The 16,469-nt window shown below is 48.5% G+C and overlaps 6 protein-coding genes across 6 annotated transcripts; 2 read left to right on the forward strand and 4 right to left on the reverse strand.

The window, feature by feature from the left end:
• Positions 1 to 2,400: 2,400 nt before the first annotated feature.
• Positions 2,401 to 3,813, reverse strand: FSST1_003190 (uncharacterized protein; the record flags this gene model as incomplete). The annotated part of the gene is made up of 2 exons (XM_083229248.1): positions 2,401 to 3,204; positions 3,253 to 3,813. 2 exons carry the CDS (start codon positions 3,811 to 3,813, stop codon positions 2,401 to 2,403), a joined length of 1,365 nt encoding a protein of 454 aa, XP_083086620.1.
• Positions 3,814 to 4,828: 1,015 nt separating this feature from the next.
• Positions 4,829 to 6,688, reverse strand: FSST1_003191 (putative ubiquitin-specific protease UBP16; the record flags this gene model as incomplete). Its single annotated transcript, XM_083229249.1, has 1 exon — positions 4,829 to 6,688. One exon carries the CDS (start codon positions 6,686 to 6,688, stop codon positions 4,829 to 4,831), a length of 1,860 nt encoding a protein of 619 aa, XP_083086621.1.
• A 977-nt stretch (positions 6,689 to 7,665) lies between these two features.
• Positions 7,666 to 8,637, reverse strand: FSST1_003192 (uncharacterized protein; the record flags this gene model as incomplete). Its single annotated transcript, XM_083229250.1, has 1 exon — positions 7,666 to 8,637. The coding sequence occupies one exon, from the start codon at positions 8,635 to 8,637 to the stop codon at positions 7,666 to 7,668; it is 972 nt and encodes a 323-aa protein (XP_083086622.1).
• A 547-nt stretch (positions 8,638 to 9,184) lies between these two features.
• On the forward strand, positions 9,185 to 10,243 carry FSST1_003193 (uncharacterized protein; the record flags this gene model as incomplete). Its single annotated transcript, XM_083229251.1, has 1 exon — positions 9,185 to 10,243. The coding sequence occupies one exon, from the start codon at positions 9,185 to 9,187 to the stop codon at positions 10,241 to 10,243; it is 1,059 nt and encodes a 352-aa protein (XP_083086623.1).
• Positions 10,244 to 10,591: 348 nt separating this feature from the next.
• On the reverse strand, positions 10,592 to 15,041 carry FSST1_003194 (uncharacterized protein; the record flags this gene model as incomplete). The annotated part of the gene is made up of 4 exons (XM_083229252.1): positions 10,592 to 10,717; positions 10,779 to 14,750; positions 14,797 to 14,913; positions 14,964 to 15,041. 4 exons carry the CDS (start codon positions 15,039 to 15,041, stop codon positions 10,592 to 10,594), a joined length of 4,293 nt encoding a protein of 1,430 aa, XP_083086624.1.
• A 366-nt stretch (positions 15,042 to 15,407) lies between these two features.
• FSST1_003195 (centromere protein H (CENP-H)-domain-containing protein) lies at positions 15,408 to 16,205 on the forward strand (the record flags this gene model as incomplete). Its single annotated transcript, XM_083229253.1, has 3 exons — positions 15,408 to 15,567; positions 15,617 to 15,782; positions 15,830 to 16,205. The coding sequence occupies 3 exons, from the start codon at positions 15,408 to 15,410 to the stop codon at positions 16,203 to 16,205; spliced, it is 702 nt and encodes a 233-aa protein (XP_083086625.1).
• Positions 16,206 to 16,469: the final 264 nt, after the last annotated feature.

Genomic DNA, 16,469 nt, shown 5'->3' on the forward strand with positions numbered 1-16,469 from the left:
CCAAAGCTGGCGGTGTCAAGTTTGGTCTCATTATGCAAGTACAACAGATATTGCGGGAGTGTTCAAATGATTCATGTCTGCAACACCGCCATTTGCTTTTTATTCTGCACCGGACTGTTCTGGTACGTAAGACAAGACGATCATCAAAGGCGACTTGAATGCCTCATCTACACAAGCTTGTAAAAGTGACTACTACAGTTCAGTTGACGAACAATATTTGGTCTGGGCAACCCTGGCTAAAGCTTGAGACAAGGCGGCTAACTGTGCTTGATTGTGTGCCACTCATGGGCTCTCGGGTGCAAGGTTCTCGTCCCGTAGTCTAGTAATATTATAGTCGACTCCAAATAATCAAGACACCCCTATTCTCTCACCTCCAGTGACTTTTGGTCCCTCGACAGCTAGGTTAGTAGTTAGTTCGCTAATAGTTTTCCTTACCAGCCGACCGACCTTCCATGGTACCCAGAGATGAACTCCAGACTCAGATTAACGCTTTGGCTAGACCTGAATAGTAAGTACTCACTGTAGGTCATTCAAGGGCCCAAGTTAGTGTTTATCCATTTGTTCTCTCTTTTCTCGTTACCTACTAGTCAGTACCTGTTAGCCTGTACACACATGGCGCCAGCAACTTCACTTCGAACTAGTGAAGATCTCTGTACAGACCGTTGATAACTTAGCACGATCAGGAGAGATGTGGTGAGCGATACGTATCCGTATCCTAGGTAGGTTTCTTTTGGAAGCGCTCCTCTGAATTTCCATTGAACTTCCCCAAGACTGGACTGTCACATACCTAGACACCCCCGCAAGCCACAGGCCCCACAGCGTCCCCCCGTAGAGGACTCCTGGGCTCCTGTTGGCTTCGAATGCTTCTATGGAAGGCGCTAATGCCAGGTACCAGCCAGACGGTGCTCGCTCGCTCGAACCCTTCCACCAAAGGAAAGAACCCAACCCAAAGCCAACTACCGCACCTGCCTACACACTTTCACATGAGACATACATTCTATAGTAGGAAAGTGCTACAGGCAGTAGATATTCTTCCATTCATACACTCATCTATCTATTCGAACCTCGATAATATTCTGTCGAACATTGATTTATCCGGTAATTCCACCGTTCCAAGCTACTCCTTACAGAGTAAGATTATGCGAGCATCATTGATTGACCATCGTCATATACTCCTCTATTTCTTGGGCTGGTCTTCCCCCAAAAGCAGGTATCCGCTGCGGATTACTGCGGGCAAATCCTGCCGCCGCCCACTGATTCCCAATCTTAACAGATATATCCAATATCATCTCCCCCTCTTTCCAATTTCAGCAAATGTGATACCCCTGTCTTCTGTATCACTTCATTCTGTTCCATTTCCAAGGAGTCAATGCCTAACTGGGAAATGGACAGCCCAAAGGAGATAACAGATAACATCAGCCATAGCACAGCAAGACAAATACATGTCTTGAGCCGCCAGTTTGCTTCGGCCATGTTTTAGCTTTCTGACCGTATCCGTACACGCTTCACGTGTATAGTACATAGGACCTATACCTATACAACCTACCCGTCACTACTGGAAACGAACTAACCGGCAAGATCCCGGTGGAAGCGAGACGAGCCTCTCCACAACTCCAAGACCTGTTCTGGTTCGTTGACTTCAACCCGCTCATACGGGTCCTCGGATGGTTCCCACTCTACCTACCGCCTTTTCAGACTTGGCTTGCTGTCTTGTACCATACGGTACCTTCCAGTATAAGTGGATAACGGCAATAGCAGCCACCTCCCTCCCCGTTTGTCAAAGCCAGCATCCCGGCTGACAGAAGCGACGGGAAGCAAGCGAGCGAACGCCGCCAACTAGCGGATGCCAGGAGGCAAGATTTTGAGCCAACCGGCTCTCTCTGTGCATCTCACTATCTCGCCTTGCTGAGTCTTTCTCGCCTACCATTAGTTCCCGGATCTCTGGGACGCCCACCGACCTTTGCCGTACCATTGCTACTTCGCTGGCCAAGTCCCTTCCTGGCTCCTTTCCTCCGTGCGTGCAGACAATCTGCAGTACAGTACAGAGTACAGAGTATCCACGTTGCGGTTTTCCTCCCCACTAGCTGTCAATGGCGGTCGGCTTTTGGGTCACTAGTACTCGACCACGTTCCAATAAGGCGTCTCCTTCTGCCTTACTCGAGAGGTGGAAACAAGTAGTACTTGACACTTGAGGCTAAAAGGGGGACGATACAAAATGGTACATGGTATGATACATACGTTGAGCCGGAAAAAAGCCCCGAGCACAAGATCATCCGCCAGATACCTTGCGCCAACGCTGAGTTTCCGACACCGTTTCGAACTTATGCAGTACGACTGAACCCCAGTGTTGATCACCAGGAGCTTGCCTGCCCGCTGTTTCTGGTTGACAGGAACATCTCGTTAACTGCAGCCGTTGAGCAATGGCTTTACCTCAGGCCAGTTTATCCCCGTTGCTTTCCCTGTAGCGCCATCCGCCCCCAGCAATAGCCAAGGACTCGTGTGACACCGCTCAATCTCCATCTCATATGTCCATGCCAAGCAGCGCCGTCCACTCTGCTCACATCGCTTTTGGCAAGCGTTGGCACTTCTGACGTCGCCCCACGAGCGGGTGTGCTCGTCCGGTTTACCCACATGGTCCGCCATCAACTCGGTCGGCCGGCTCTCAAGCGCCGATATGGCTGACCCCCCGAACAACTGCCAGACATCGTGCCATAGCACCGGCTGGTCTACCTCCGCAAGGGTCTCTCCGACGCGGCGCATTTCACCGGGCTTCCGCAAGCCATGGAAAGAAACCAGGGGTGAACAAAAGCGATCTCCCCAGATACGTGTGATGGACGGCGGTTCACCGTTGAAATGATGGTTATACGCCTCCTCGATGTAGATCCCCAGCTTCTGTAGTGTTGTTGCCACCAGGCGGTCTCCCCACGTCTCGGTCATGGATTCGGCATATGCTTCCTGCACGATGCCTGGATGTTGAAACAACTGTCGCATCGCTTCTCCAGATATCAGAATGCCGGATCCTCCATGTCCAAAGCGTGCCTTGTAATCGCCCACCGCGTTGCCAATATACTGGGGTTTTCGGTAGTCAATATGGCCCATTAGGAGCTCCAGAGACGGCCGAATCAAGAAGGTATCATCATCTAAGATGATGTACCACTTCTTGTTGGGCAACTCATTATATATCATCTCCATACCCATGATGAACTATCTCTGTCAGCAAATCGGAAAGGCTAGTCGTCTGAAGACACATACCTTGAGGGCATCAAGTTCCCATCCATAGCTTTGGCCAATTTTCAGGGCCTCTTCCTCATCTCCGGCCTGGAGCCTGGCTTGGAGACTCATGTACTTGACAAGCCTGGGGTAATCATCAATTTTACCCCTGATCTTGGTCTCCATGACCCTCTTGATAGCATCATGCACCGTGGCACCAATCAGACTCGCATCTGTCTGGTTCACAGTTGTCCAATCTCCAACGACGAGAAAACTCTCGCCTTCCTTTCCTAGGTAACCTCCTGTCGCCTTGAAGGCAGCAAGCTGTTCGGCTACCCTGTGACGCGTTCCATAACCGGTTTTAATGAGATATCCCACGTCGTTTTTAAGGTCCACGGTGAAACGTGGTGCCTTGTATAGCCAAGCATCTTTGTTTGATGCTGCGCCGCGGAGAAAATTGAAGAAACGCGAAACATTGAAGACGAGCGCTAGGCGAATAGCTGAATCGTGAGGTAGGATAGTGTAAATTATAAACACAGATATGAGAAGAAGAATAAAGATAGGTCGTAGCCGACGTCTTGTACGTCGAGAGATGAAAACCATTATGAAAGAGTGGTTGCTATATATGAGCGATGAGAAAAGGTGTTCTCGGTATGAAATTTTGTCTGTATTTTTCACTGTAAGATCTCGCCAAGAATTCCTTGGGGCTTTTTCAAGTCGTCAATTTCTAACCGCAACATCCTCGGATGTCGAATCTCATGAGATGCAATGCGCCATGTGCTTGAGGTACGGTAATCGGCCAAGCTTGTTACTCCTTCTCCTTTGAGGGTCAAGCGAAGGATTTGCTCCCTTGTCGCAAGATCTGCGAGCCCTATGTCGAATTGAAGAACGAATTGAAAAGCTAGGAAAATACAACTTTAAGTATGGGGAAATATGAAAGAATATAAGAGAATATCAGTGTAACACGAAACGATAGTTCCTATCAACAAGGTTGGGGTGGTCGTCATCTCCAAAGCTGTTAACTCTTAGCTGTTCCCATATCCTGCTGAGTCATTCTGTGGGGCGTAATTAGCTGCGAGACGGAATGCAATCTTGTTCCAGCTATTATTCGCTGCGCCGTATAAGCTACGAATGTTTATGTATAGGTCTTGTTTAGTGAGAGTAGATATTTGCTACTTTCTAAAAAGTGAAGTAACTCAAATAAGTATGTATTGTCAGTTATGGATTCTCGTTGGGACTTACACATTGCTGAATTATGTTTGGCGATGATCACATATATAAGCCACAGGGTAGCAAGCCAAGACGAGACTGCTTTTATCGATGCTTTGAATAGAATGCGTATTTTGTTTCTTCGCTTCCCCTCGCATGATGTTATATCGTATGCCAATCGCTGCTTTCCATATTTACATAATTCTCATCCCCTCTCGGCTACCTAAGCTCCGGATATTCTTCAACGGCTGTATGAAAACGATGGAATCTAACAGTATTGAAACATAAACGTCTGTTTCCCTCAAAAACGCCAACCCTATGCAAAAGGACGGGTGAGACTAGAATAAAAACTACCCCACCAAGAACGTACAACCTTGGCGTATCTCGCAGAACGCGATGTGTCGCCCTCCTAAGCGTCTTCCTTGTCGAGCTCGTAAAATAGTAGATAGACTTCTCTCTGCATGCCCAAGACTTCGCTCGTCTTGGCCTCCTTGACTTTTTCGTCGTTGACACGCCACCATTTGTCTGATGTTGTCTTGCGCTTTTTTGATCGCTTCGAGACATTGGATGCCACGAGCTTGGGTGTGGTTGAGCTGCTATTGGTCTGCTTGGGAGATGTGAGCCTGGAGATGGCAGATTTAGTAGAAGCTGCCACGGAACGGAGGCTGCTGGTTTCGGGATCCTTTGGCTTGCCGATTGCTGGTAAGCTCGCCGAGCCGCGTAGATCTGCCGGGACACTCCTAGGTGGGGGAGGCAATGAATCCAGAGAAGGTGTTGAAGAATTACCGGACGAGCCTGACAGGAGATCGGGAGTGGAAATAGCCGGGCTGTGTGTTGGTCCGCCGCCGAGCACCGGTGTTCCCATGGGTGTTGGTGTCTTGCTGAATGCTTCTGAAGGCTGGAAGGTATTCGGATTGGAGAAGGGCGCGGGAACATTCTGTCGTCGGAATGCTTCGTAGTGGCCACTGTTGTGTCCACCGCGGTGGGTTACTAGGCCGAGCAACTTGTATTTCTTTTGGTCCATCAAGCCACCAAGAGGCAGTTGCTCAGGAAAGGCTACCTTGGCAGAGTTCTTCTGTGTCATTTGTCCTGCGTCATAAATGGAACGAGACAAGTGAATAGCCAAGATCTTTGGGAATATGGACATCCGAGTCGTTTTTGCGATCTTGCGCTTGGGCGCATAGCGGCTGTCTCCAAGGTCGAGGTCTTCCGGCGGGTTCTCGGGATCTGTGTCTATCGTATGTTGGAGTCTGTCGATGTTCTCCTGAGCTTGTGCCTTGAAGCTTTCCGAAGTCGACTTGGCCATTTCAGCTTCCAGGTCTGCCTTTGTTTGTAGCAATCGACACATTTCGCACTTGAAGTCATCGATTGTCTCGGATTTAAAGATGCCGTCGAAACATGCATTCAGCGTTGTGCCCGATACTTGAGGGACAGCCAGCGTGATAGTGCAGAATGTTTCCTCTCGGGGCTTAGTCTTATAGTTGCATGTCAAGCACTTGAGATGCGACTCGTATTTTCCCTCCATTGGAAAGCCTTCCTCAATTTCCAAGGGCAGTTGACTGTCGGCCTGTGATATCTCGATTTCCTCGGATGACTCGATGGCAGAGTTGCTGTCGCCATCTGTAGCAGGCTGTTGTTCTTGTGAAGATTTGTCGCTGTCATTGCCATTGGCTTGATCTTCGGCGGTCTTGTCGATATTGGTAGGGAATAAGCCACGTCTTCGCACGTGTAATCTTGCTCGTTGACCGCAATGGTACTCGTCCTTGAGTCGCTCGGCAACGATTTGAAGAAATTCCTGCGCGTCCTGCTGTTGGCGGCTGATCCTCTGCTTAAAGGCCGCCTCCAAGACTTTAACGAACGGGAACGGCGATATGGACTTCTTATAGATGGGGCGTTCATTAAGCGCGTTTAACATTTCCTTCAGTCCTTGTGTGACAAGTCCCTCTTGTAAACCCTGAAGCTTCCATTGCGGAATCTCCTTACCTTCCGGTTGGACAAGATGGGCGTATACGGCAGGGTCTTCGATATGGCGACGATGCGTCTCGCGAATTAGATACACCCGCAACTCTCCCAAACCAGCAAGAGCTTGCAGAACCGAGTTGATGAAACAGTCATTGGCTTGGTTTCTTAAGCCGACGATCGTCTTTTTCTTGGAACTAGTAGCATCGTGGTCGATGGAAAAATTCGGCGCGAACACATAGATCAGCGCAGCGGCAGCGAGAGAGGCGCCGGCGGCGTATGAAACAACTGAAGTATTTTTATCGTGCATCTTTCAACAAGGTGGTCTAGTGGCCGGTTCGGAGGACTCGGGATCGATGGGGAACAAGAAGAACTGTGAGGGACAAGCTCGTGTCGGACAGGTCAAACGGTCACTGCAGGACGGTGGCTTCGGAGCATGTCTTGGGTATCGAGTTTAATATGCGACCGAGACTTGTTTTGACTTGTCAATAGAGACCTAACTCCGAATTGTATTGTTCAAGTTCACGGAGCAATTCGACATAGCAAGATGGGTTAAGAGTTCAAAAGGGCGCAAGAGGAACGAATATGTAACAGAAATCGAGAAATGGTTAAGTCTAGTCTGTAGTGGTCCGTCCCCGGTGAGATAGATTATGGAGAAACAATCCACCCATGGAGCGTTTTTTTGGCAAAACCAAAACCAAAACCAAAACCAAAACGTAACAGCCGGGGGTAAAACGAAAAACACGGGGATTCGACCATGAGATGACGGGTTTTCTGGAAGAAAGCGAAGCCGGAGCATCCCCACTCTTGCCAAAATTCCACCCCATTTTGGCAGGTGAACAAAGGAAGGAGCTCCGTTTATTGGCGTCCGCATGCCGTTTCCCCCGCTAAACAGGGGGGTATCGGACATAGCTTCGGGGGCATTTTGGCTTTTGGCTGTTGGACCCCCAAATCTGACCACCGATTGAGATCAAAACTACCCGGGAGCTGCACATTGGATGATTATTTGACATTTATTTCCGTTGCATCCGCTCAAGATGGTAGTGCTTATTGAACTAGCTAGGCTTTGATCATGTCGAGGGATTTAAATGTGATCAGCCTTACAATATTTAATTGTTGATGAGGCTGGAAAAATCCATAAAGCCGCCATCCTCAAATCCCACATCACAAGGCCTCATCCAAGCTGCTTCCCAAGTCTTGAGGCATAAAAATAAGTAGTTCAAGAACTAAAGCCTAAGGAGCATAGAATAACCTACTGGTTTCGTCTGTCATGCTTCCACAGCTACATTAAGCATCGTTTTCTGCAGGCTCATTGACCACTTTTCCTTCCCAATCCCATAAGTCCCCTTCCAGAGCACCGCGCTTTACCCACGTTGTCACAAGCTCTCGAGGCGTCTCATCACCATAGAACGATGTCGGCACATCATACAACTCAACCGTCATCCTTCCTTTGGGGTCGTACTCCTTCCAACGCGACGTCTTGACATCTCTCCATACAAAAGCCGCGTCCAAAAGTGTAATCTTGATATCACGGTCAAGTCGCACATCGTTTCGAGGTAGTTTATGGAAATACTCCTCTTTGATATTGATCGTTTCCACTCCCAGCGACCGCGCAAGGATAACCTGCTCGAGATTGTGATGCGATGCAATGTACCACCATAACCAGTGGTTGTCAGCGGGCGCTCCAAATATCGTAAGGCGCTTGAGATTCTGCCATAAGCCCCAAACTTCGGTAGGGGAGTCCTGAATACCCAGTACCGGGTAATCACCTAGACAAACAAACTCTTCCAAATTATATAGGTGCTCGAAGCCTTGACGTAAAGTCTTCCTCACATCCAGGTGATCATCGAGCAGTTCTAGGCTCTCAAAGGGCATATTGACGACCAATCTTCGTAAGGTCCTGCATACGTGGTAGAAGAGCTCTCGCACCCACAGTGCCGTAGGCAGATCATTGAGCGTATCTCCAAACGGGGACAAATAGAGTGATGTGATGCTGCTTAGACAGAAACGAGTTGGGAAACTTGGTACGAGTTCAGGAATGCAGAGTAGCAGCTGTGCTATCTTTTGATTTGAATCGATATAGAGACATCGCTCTCGTAACAACTGAATAGCCCGCAAAGAGATTCCGCGTGAGACTCGTGTCAAAGAGAGTAACGTCTTGGTGGAAATATGTGATGGTGGGAGGATTGCGCAAGGATTCGAGGGCAAAACAGCCTCGACGATTTGGTAGAGTATTTCGCCAGGTAGAATACGCTGCATTGTGGGTAGCAGGAAAGTTGGCTTCCTAAGTCTTAGAATATAAGATGAATAGTCTAAGGGGCATAAGCTGACCTACTAATTTCGTCTTTTATGCCTCCAGCGGTCAATTCTACTGATACCTGAACTTGCCTTATCATGACTAGATAAGCTCAGACTAAGAGAGCTGACGTCAGTGATACATAACTTTACTTACACGTTGAACATGGTTGTTACTAGGAAACCACGAACAAGTATCATATAACATGAATATATCAAGCAGAACAAGTCAACCATCTGCAATTGTTGCCTTTTCAACAGTTGAGATAAGATGAACAAGACAGAAATTGTTGAACAAGCCCTGAAGAACACCACCATATAACCACTAACATCACAAGTCGTAAGAACATTGAACAGCAATTGACGACATATAAAACATTTAAATTACTCTATTGAGAGGATTAGAAATTTCACAATCCAAACAAACACAACTTTGCAAAACTTACCCAAACGAAGAGTTTTACAACGACCAACTAACTATCTTTCCAGAAAATTCGCAAACATCGTCACCATGAGTTCTTCAGCCACCACCCTGGAGCCTAATCGGCTGCTTGCTCTCCCATCTGAGATTCTTTTCAAAATTTTGAAAGAGACCACCCAGAAAGAGCAATGCTGGGTAAACATTCTTACCAGAGGTGAATCTCTCTGCGGGAAAATTGGCAGGTGCGATACATTGGTCTACACAAAAGGTGCAAGTGCTCAAGGCCCCAAGAGCTATCCCTTCCATCACGAGTGTATATTCAAGCGCCCTGTCGCTGATGGCAAGATTGATTTCCAGGATACCGTCGACAAGACCTGGGAGCAGGATTTCCAAGCAAATCGCCTCAGGAACCAGCTCAATGTCTATGAGCGTTCTCTCGACCCTGATCTCGTGGACAACGTGAGATCCCTCTGTCTTCGTATCGGAAACGCGGACATCCCGATGGAAGAGGAGTTGGATCTCATATGCGAACATGTCCCCATACTTTGCAAAACCCTCAAGGCAGTGCTTTCAACTCCCGATCCCATCTATGACGATCCAGACGAAGAACAGAGCCCTGGTGAGAAGCAACCGCTTCCGTTCGATGATGTGGTCGAGTGTCAGCGCCTCAAACATGTCATGATTCGTTCTTCTTCGCGGGAAACTCGTTTTGACTTGATCCAAAGGATTTTTAAGGACGCGACGAATTCTTTCCCACGCCAGATGCCGATCTCCATGTTTGGCTCCACAAATGAGATGTACCTCCGCATGATTATACGTGATCGAAAGTTTGACGATGATATTGCTCTCCTCAATCAAGATTGGTCCCTTTTGACCGGTCTCGAGAGTCTCTGTTTTGACCTCAGCACAGAAAAATGGGACTTCTCATTTAAGAACCTCAGGTGTCTGTTCCTCAACATGGGCAAGTACCTGAAGCTCAAGACACTTGTTGTTTTCGATTTTCACAACGGTGCCTTTGAGAAACCCAACATGATCGCTTTGCTGATGAATTGTCTACAGCCAGGCGGTGAGCTTCATCTCATTCTTGCGCCCCACGAGAAGCTAAATGATGACATCTTTACCGACGAAGACGAGTCAGACACAGAGTGACAATCGAATTGCCACGGATGACATGTAAGTTAGATTCCTTTCCTTTCTTTCTAGCTGAATATACGCAATTAAAAGCATCAAGCCTCCTAACGTTAACGTGACTCTAAATGTAAATTGAAGTTTATTTCGTTAACTGAAATCTTGACCCAACGCTGCTCCCCTTAATTTATAATCCCTCAATTTCCCGCTTCCTAACCGCTGTTAAACAACCAGAACACTCCTCCGATCTATCGCCCAGTCTTGTAGACACCGCCGATGCGCCAAACATAAGAAGCCCATCGTTTCCCAAGGGGAAGCTGATTATTGGGCAGAGACAAATAAATCTATCAGAATAGTAGACGCACAAAGTTAATCACCAAGCCACCTTCTGCTCCCGCTCTCATAGTTGTAGTCAACACTCCACAAAGAATCCCATATGTCCGATCTTTTTGTCGGGCTCTCAACTGAATCTTCCCTTTGTACGTTGCTTCGGGGCTGCTAATAGACTATCAGCAGCCCGTAATCAGGGTCCAAAAAGGGCGTCGACGTTTCGTACCTCGTCCGCTTTGCCGCCGCCGCCTTGGGTCGATGACTCGTCTGAAGGCTGTCTGGTAGGGCCCTCCACCCGCTGGTTCTTCTGCCCCAGGCTGGCGATGGTAGATGTGAGATGCCCTCCCTGCGTTGGACTTGTACCGGAGGGCGTGTCGGCGTTATGCGCTCGGAGTGAATTCGTTTCGCTGGCCAAAGCACTATTCTTCAACAAAGTTGTGCCACCAAGTTGGAACGGCAGGGCTTTCTTGGAGTTGGTACTGCTGCGCCTACTCTCAAGACTCTTGGACAGTGTCTTGTTAATACCTTCAATACTTGTAACGCTTTCCCGGCTCTTACCCTTTCCACCCGCAGTGTGAGTGTGAATGTTGGCTGTTGCCTCCACGGTATTAGCCGCGACAGTTGACTTGCCCATTCCAGGGGTCGAGGGCGCGCCAGGCTTGTCCTCCAATGCATCGATCAAATACCAACGTAAACCATCCGACAGCTGGAATGGATTATCGTTCTCCTCGTCGTTGATTGATTCCGTCTCACTGCTCGGTTGAAGGCTCTTAGAAAGGTCGACAACTCGTTCTTGAATTCGTGAAATACGGGCAACAAGCCATTCGCGATGTCGTAGACGATGGGCATCTTGCTCGCGGAGGAAATAATGCGGGAAACCGACGTTGAAAGCAGCCCATGCACCGGCTTGCTGGTTACGAGTCGGAAGGAACAAGGCCAAATCTCCCTCCCTGAAGTGCTTGAAAGCGATCTTCTCGTGCGAGTCTTTCTGTAGGATATGCGCTCTCTCCCTATAAGAACGCGCTTCCTTCTGCCATTTGCGAGCCATGTGTTCCACTTCCTTAATTCTGCGGTAAACAGTTTCGGAAAAGAGTTCCACGTCGAATTTGCCTAGGTTGTTCATGAAAGCTTCGTATTTCTCGTCTTCGGCCTGCATGTCGGAGTTGTTAAGCCAATAGAGTAGTTCCAGGTCGGCACTATCACCTAACACGCGGCTAAGTGTTCCAGATTTGCGAATGGATGCGCTGGGGTCGGTAGAATCAGCGAGGTTCTGGGCATTCCTCTCGGCGCGTGGTATCTTGGTAACAGTCATCTCTCCATCTTTCCTGGTAACAGCGTATCCCACACGTTCTAGCAAGCGGCACATGCGATCATTCTGAGAGTAGAGGCGTTGCGTTAGATCTTTCGTCTTCTCGTCCCGGTGTTCGTAGTGGCTATTCATGTGCGATATCTTGCCCTGGAGAGATTCAACCTTCTCCTGGAACATCCGGAGCTCTTCTTCTAGGCTGCCAACGTGAGATTGCTTGGATGCCACCTCTTCAGTCAAGGTCATGACCTTCTTTTCCTCGTCCTCTAGTCTTGTTTGCAAAGCTTCAGGGCCAGTTTCGCCATCACTGAGCTTGGCACGCAACTCCGTAAGTTGGTCCCTGCCATCAGCGAGTTCTTGTTCAAGAGCTGACACCTTTGCTTGTTCCTCAGCAAGATTTTCGCGAAGATGAATTGCGACCATCTCATCCTCGGAAAGCTTGGTATCTTTCTGGGAGATCTGCTCTCGAAGTTCTGAAATGGTTGAAGAGAAGTGCTCAACCTGGGTCTTTAGCAACTCAATATCTGCTCCCGAGTTTCGAGACTTCTCAGCCAAGGTCCCGGCTTGCGTGAGCAGCAGATCGGAAAGATCTACAACGTTGTCTGGGATAGTAGTGTCAGGCGAAAGCTCAGTGAAGAGCCTCGTCAAAGCTTGCCAATGGTCATCCAAAGCCTCCTCGGCAACACTTAACTTTCTTGAGGCGTTTTGGGCCTCTTCCTGTGCGGACTGCATTTGCTGCTCGAGGGCCTCTTGTTGCTCTCTTTGGATTCTGGTTTCTTTACGGAGAAAGTCAACCTGCCCTTGCGCCTTGAGCGCATCGTCTTGCCGCTGCTTGTTGACTTGTTCCAGCTCGGCTTCCAATTCTTCCACCCGTACAACCAATCCCGCTTTCTCGTGCTGCCTTGATTGATCAAATTGGTCGATTTCGTCTTCGGTATCCTCTAGGCGAGCCTTGAGCGTCTTGATTTCGATCTCCAGATTCTTACGCTCTTCGACGAATTCGCGCTCGAGGGCCTCCATGTTCTCGAGTAGATCTTGTTTGGTAGTGTTAATTTCTGCCATCTGACCTTTCAATTCTTCATGCTGGGCCTTCAAGTCTTCGTGCTGACCTTTGACGTTTTCGTGATCATTCGATTGAGTCGTTAGCTCCTGCTGTAGATTGGCTGATCGCTGTTTCTCCTCTCGCAGTTCGTTTTCGAGTTGAGTGATACGTCGCATCAAAGGATCGATGCCTTCGGAAGATCGTCTGCGGTCGTCAAAGCGGCTCGATCTGACGGAGGACCCAGAGTTTACTCTCTCGCGTCCTTGTGATTGGAAAAGGTTTCCGGGGCGGCTGGCTTGGCTCTGTCGATGAAGTAAGTCTTCCAGACGACGAACTCGACTTTCGGCCGTCTTGAGCCTGTTCTCTAATTTCCCCTTATCTTCCTGTAGCGATTGTAGTAGATCGTCATCTCCTCGGATCATAAGTCCACTTCTACCAAGTGCAGCCTCATGTATGCTTCCATTCTTGAAAGCCTTGAGTCGTTTGGACTGCTGCTTTGTTGGGTTATCAAGCTCTTGTATAAGCTTTACTATGTCGTCCAAAACGTTCTGGTCAATAGGCTGCTCTTGCAGTATCTGGATAAAATCCGTCAGGTCCTCTTTAGTCAGACTTGGCCAAGGTGTGTCTTCTCCAAGCAGGTTGACCTCGAGACCCATGACATTCGTGTCCAAATCTGGACCATACATGCTACCAATCATTTTCTGCCACTTGCGCCGCCTTTTGGCTTCTTCGTCCTGAAACAAGGCCATTTCGTTTGCCAACGTAGAAGAGTCCGTCTTGACTTTATCAACCCACTCGCGGCGTCGGACTGCCTCTGCGACAAAAGCTGCATACATATAGGGGAGTTGGTGAATAAGGCGAAGGTAATCGAATGTTGTCATATCATCCTCAGACTGGTTCAACACGTTGATCTGACTCTTGACGTTGCTATGCAGGGACGTAATCTCGGTGACATGGCGCATGAACTTTGCCGACTCTGAGGCAATGGAGTTGCGCGCATCAATTCCATAATGAAGTAGCTCTTCCATCTCTTTCACTCGCTTCTTCAGTGTTGGTACCAGATGCTCGGTATGCACCGAAGCCGTCTTAGAAGCTTGCGCCACATCTCGTTGCGTGCTGCCATACCCTAGTGCTGCTCGATAGTCGGAATCCATTTGTTTCACCACTGCCTCGATATCCTCAAGAAGCTGTGCTGTGTCTGTACTATGGCTGAGAGCAGAGCGGCTCATCAGCTTCTCGAAATCGGCGATCAGCGACTCCAAGCTCTGATACATCTGGGATGCTGTATTGCCAAGTTGATTTGCCTTATCGCTGAATCTTCGGTGGGCGGTCGGTGCCAGCTTCCCAGCCTTCTTCGCTGTGTCCAACTCGATGAGATCCTCCAGGGTTGGTTTGGCCTTGTTGATTTCCCGTCGAGTCATAAATTTGACCATGGAGGGTGAAACTGGTGTGCTCTTGGCGAGATCTAGATACTGCTCCCATCTCTCAACAAGATTGGCATGCTCTTCCAATGCGGGTTCTACCCATTTTTTGAGGTCGTTATACTTGGGCTCGATTTGTTTGATGCTAATTTCGAGGTTCGCCACAGCAGCATCCAGACACTTGATAATAACATCTATTTCACTGTATCGTGCCAGAGTAGTCGAGTTCATTTGTCCGCAATCTTCCACAAGATGCATCGCCCAGCTCCGGCGGTCCTTGTATAGTTCTTGCCATGATGTTATTGACTGTACATCATCGATAGTGTTCGGCGCATTCGGAACGGTGTAGCGTTTCGGCGATGGTATTGGGGTGATGAGGTTCGCATTGCCCGGAGAGCTTATTCGGATATCGTAAACAAATATCTCTGTCTGGGATACCGTTAGCGACGTTGTGTACCCTGGTTGGGTATCAAACCTCTGTATGTAAGTTTGCAATCTTGACCGTTCGTCCATGAGGGTTCAAGGCAACAATATGCTGTGGAGGGATTGAGGTTCTCTTGGAAACCCATGTTTTGAGATCATCGAGGCTGTACTCAAGTTAGCCATCTATCATGGTATCAAAACGGTACCGATAAGGCTTACATGGAGAACTGTGCGGTATCGACTTCCAGCCGCAGGCCCGTATGGGCTATCAAAACCTGGAGAGCCATCCGTAGACATCTCCTGTTGGAAACAATGCCGCAGTTTGCGACCTACAAGAGAAGGGATGACTTCAGTAGATGTATGGTTGAGTCTACCAAAACTAAAATGTCGGAATGATGTTGAATGACCGGGTTTATAGCTATCTTCGCGTGACGAAGGATCCACAGAATACTAGCTGGGCATGATGAGAGCCTGGTGTTAGCGTGACCGGTGCCTTGTGACAGACACTTTTTCATTCGTGGGGCGCCACAAAGTAACCGCCACACATCAAAGCCACAAACAACGACCATCAGGAAAGTGCAACGCGTTTGTAGTAGGTCAAGGAATTTATATCAAGAGAAGTCACCAGCAAAGAAGTTATCTGAGATTAAATTCGGAATCACGATGGAGGACGAAGGTGATATTCCCATGGTGGATGGTCACATTGAAGCATCTCATTTGCCCCTCTCAGAAGATGAAGAGAAGATTCTCGCACTCTACGATCGAATACAAGAACTCCGACTGGAAATTGCTATTATAAATGCCCAACAATCGCATCAGTCAGGTTTGTTTTCACTCATAGCAATCTTGCCACACATTCTTACAGTTCTCAGATGATACTGCGATATTTACCGATGAAGAAACACAAAAAGCACAATCAGAACTTCTGGAGACCAGAGCACGATATGTTCTTAGGAACGATGTGATGGAAGCTGTCATGACAGCCAATCCTATACTCAAAGCCGTCCACAGTAACGCAGAAACAGCTCCCATCGAGCGGTATGTACTTTGTCATGAAGGATTGGTCATTTGCTAACATTTGTCAGTGAACTTCTGCCATACATCGAGAGTAGAGATGAAACATCAATCTTAGTCGCAACGCAGGCCTCTCAGACGAACGAGGTATGGAAGGCGTTGACAAAGGTTCAAGGCGATACACTGCGGAAATCTCGACAAAATGTCACTCTGGCAGCTGAGCTGTTTGAGTTGGCAGATCAAGCAAAACTCAAGAAGAGAGTCCCTCCCAATAACACGAAGATGATGGAAGAGCAGGAGAGGCTCGAAGCCGAGGTCAAGGCCAGCAAGCAGAAATGGCGGGTCATGAAAGGTGTGGCCGGAGGTATAATAGTCGGCAGCGGCATTGACTGGGTCCAAGACGATGAACTGCGGGATGTTGTACTCGATCCTGAGACTGATGAATGATCCCACATACCCTTTCTGAAGCCCAGAATTACCAACTACCAGTTGTCTACCTGTGCTTCACTATGAGATGACCATCTCCTTGTCGATGATCCTACCACACGGCACGAAAGCCAACACCCGTCCCGTCCCGTCGGGAAGGATACGTACCGTCTTGACCAGGACGGGATTGCAAGATCTCCCGACGTGGAGACAATGGGTGTCTTTGAGAGAAAGCAAGCAAGACTCCATACTCATCAGATAGGCTTTGCAACTAGCGATGCACCT

Source organism: Fusarium sambucinum, chromosome I (genome assembly GCF_050947815.1).
Source record: "Fusarium sambucinum isolate potato_lamoka chromosome I, whole genome shotgun sequence".
Taxonomy (NCBI): domain Eukaryota; kingdom Fungi; phylum Ascomycota; class Sordariomycetes; order Hypocreales; family Nectriaceae; genus Fusarium; species Fusarium sambucinum.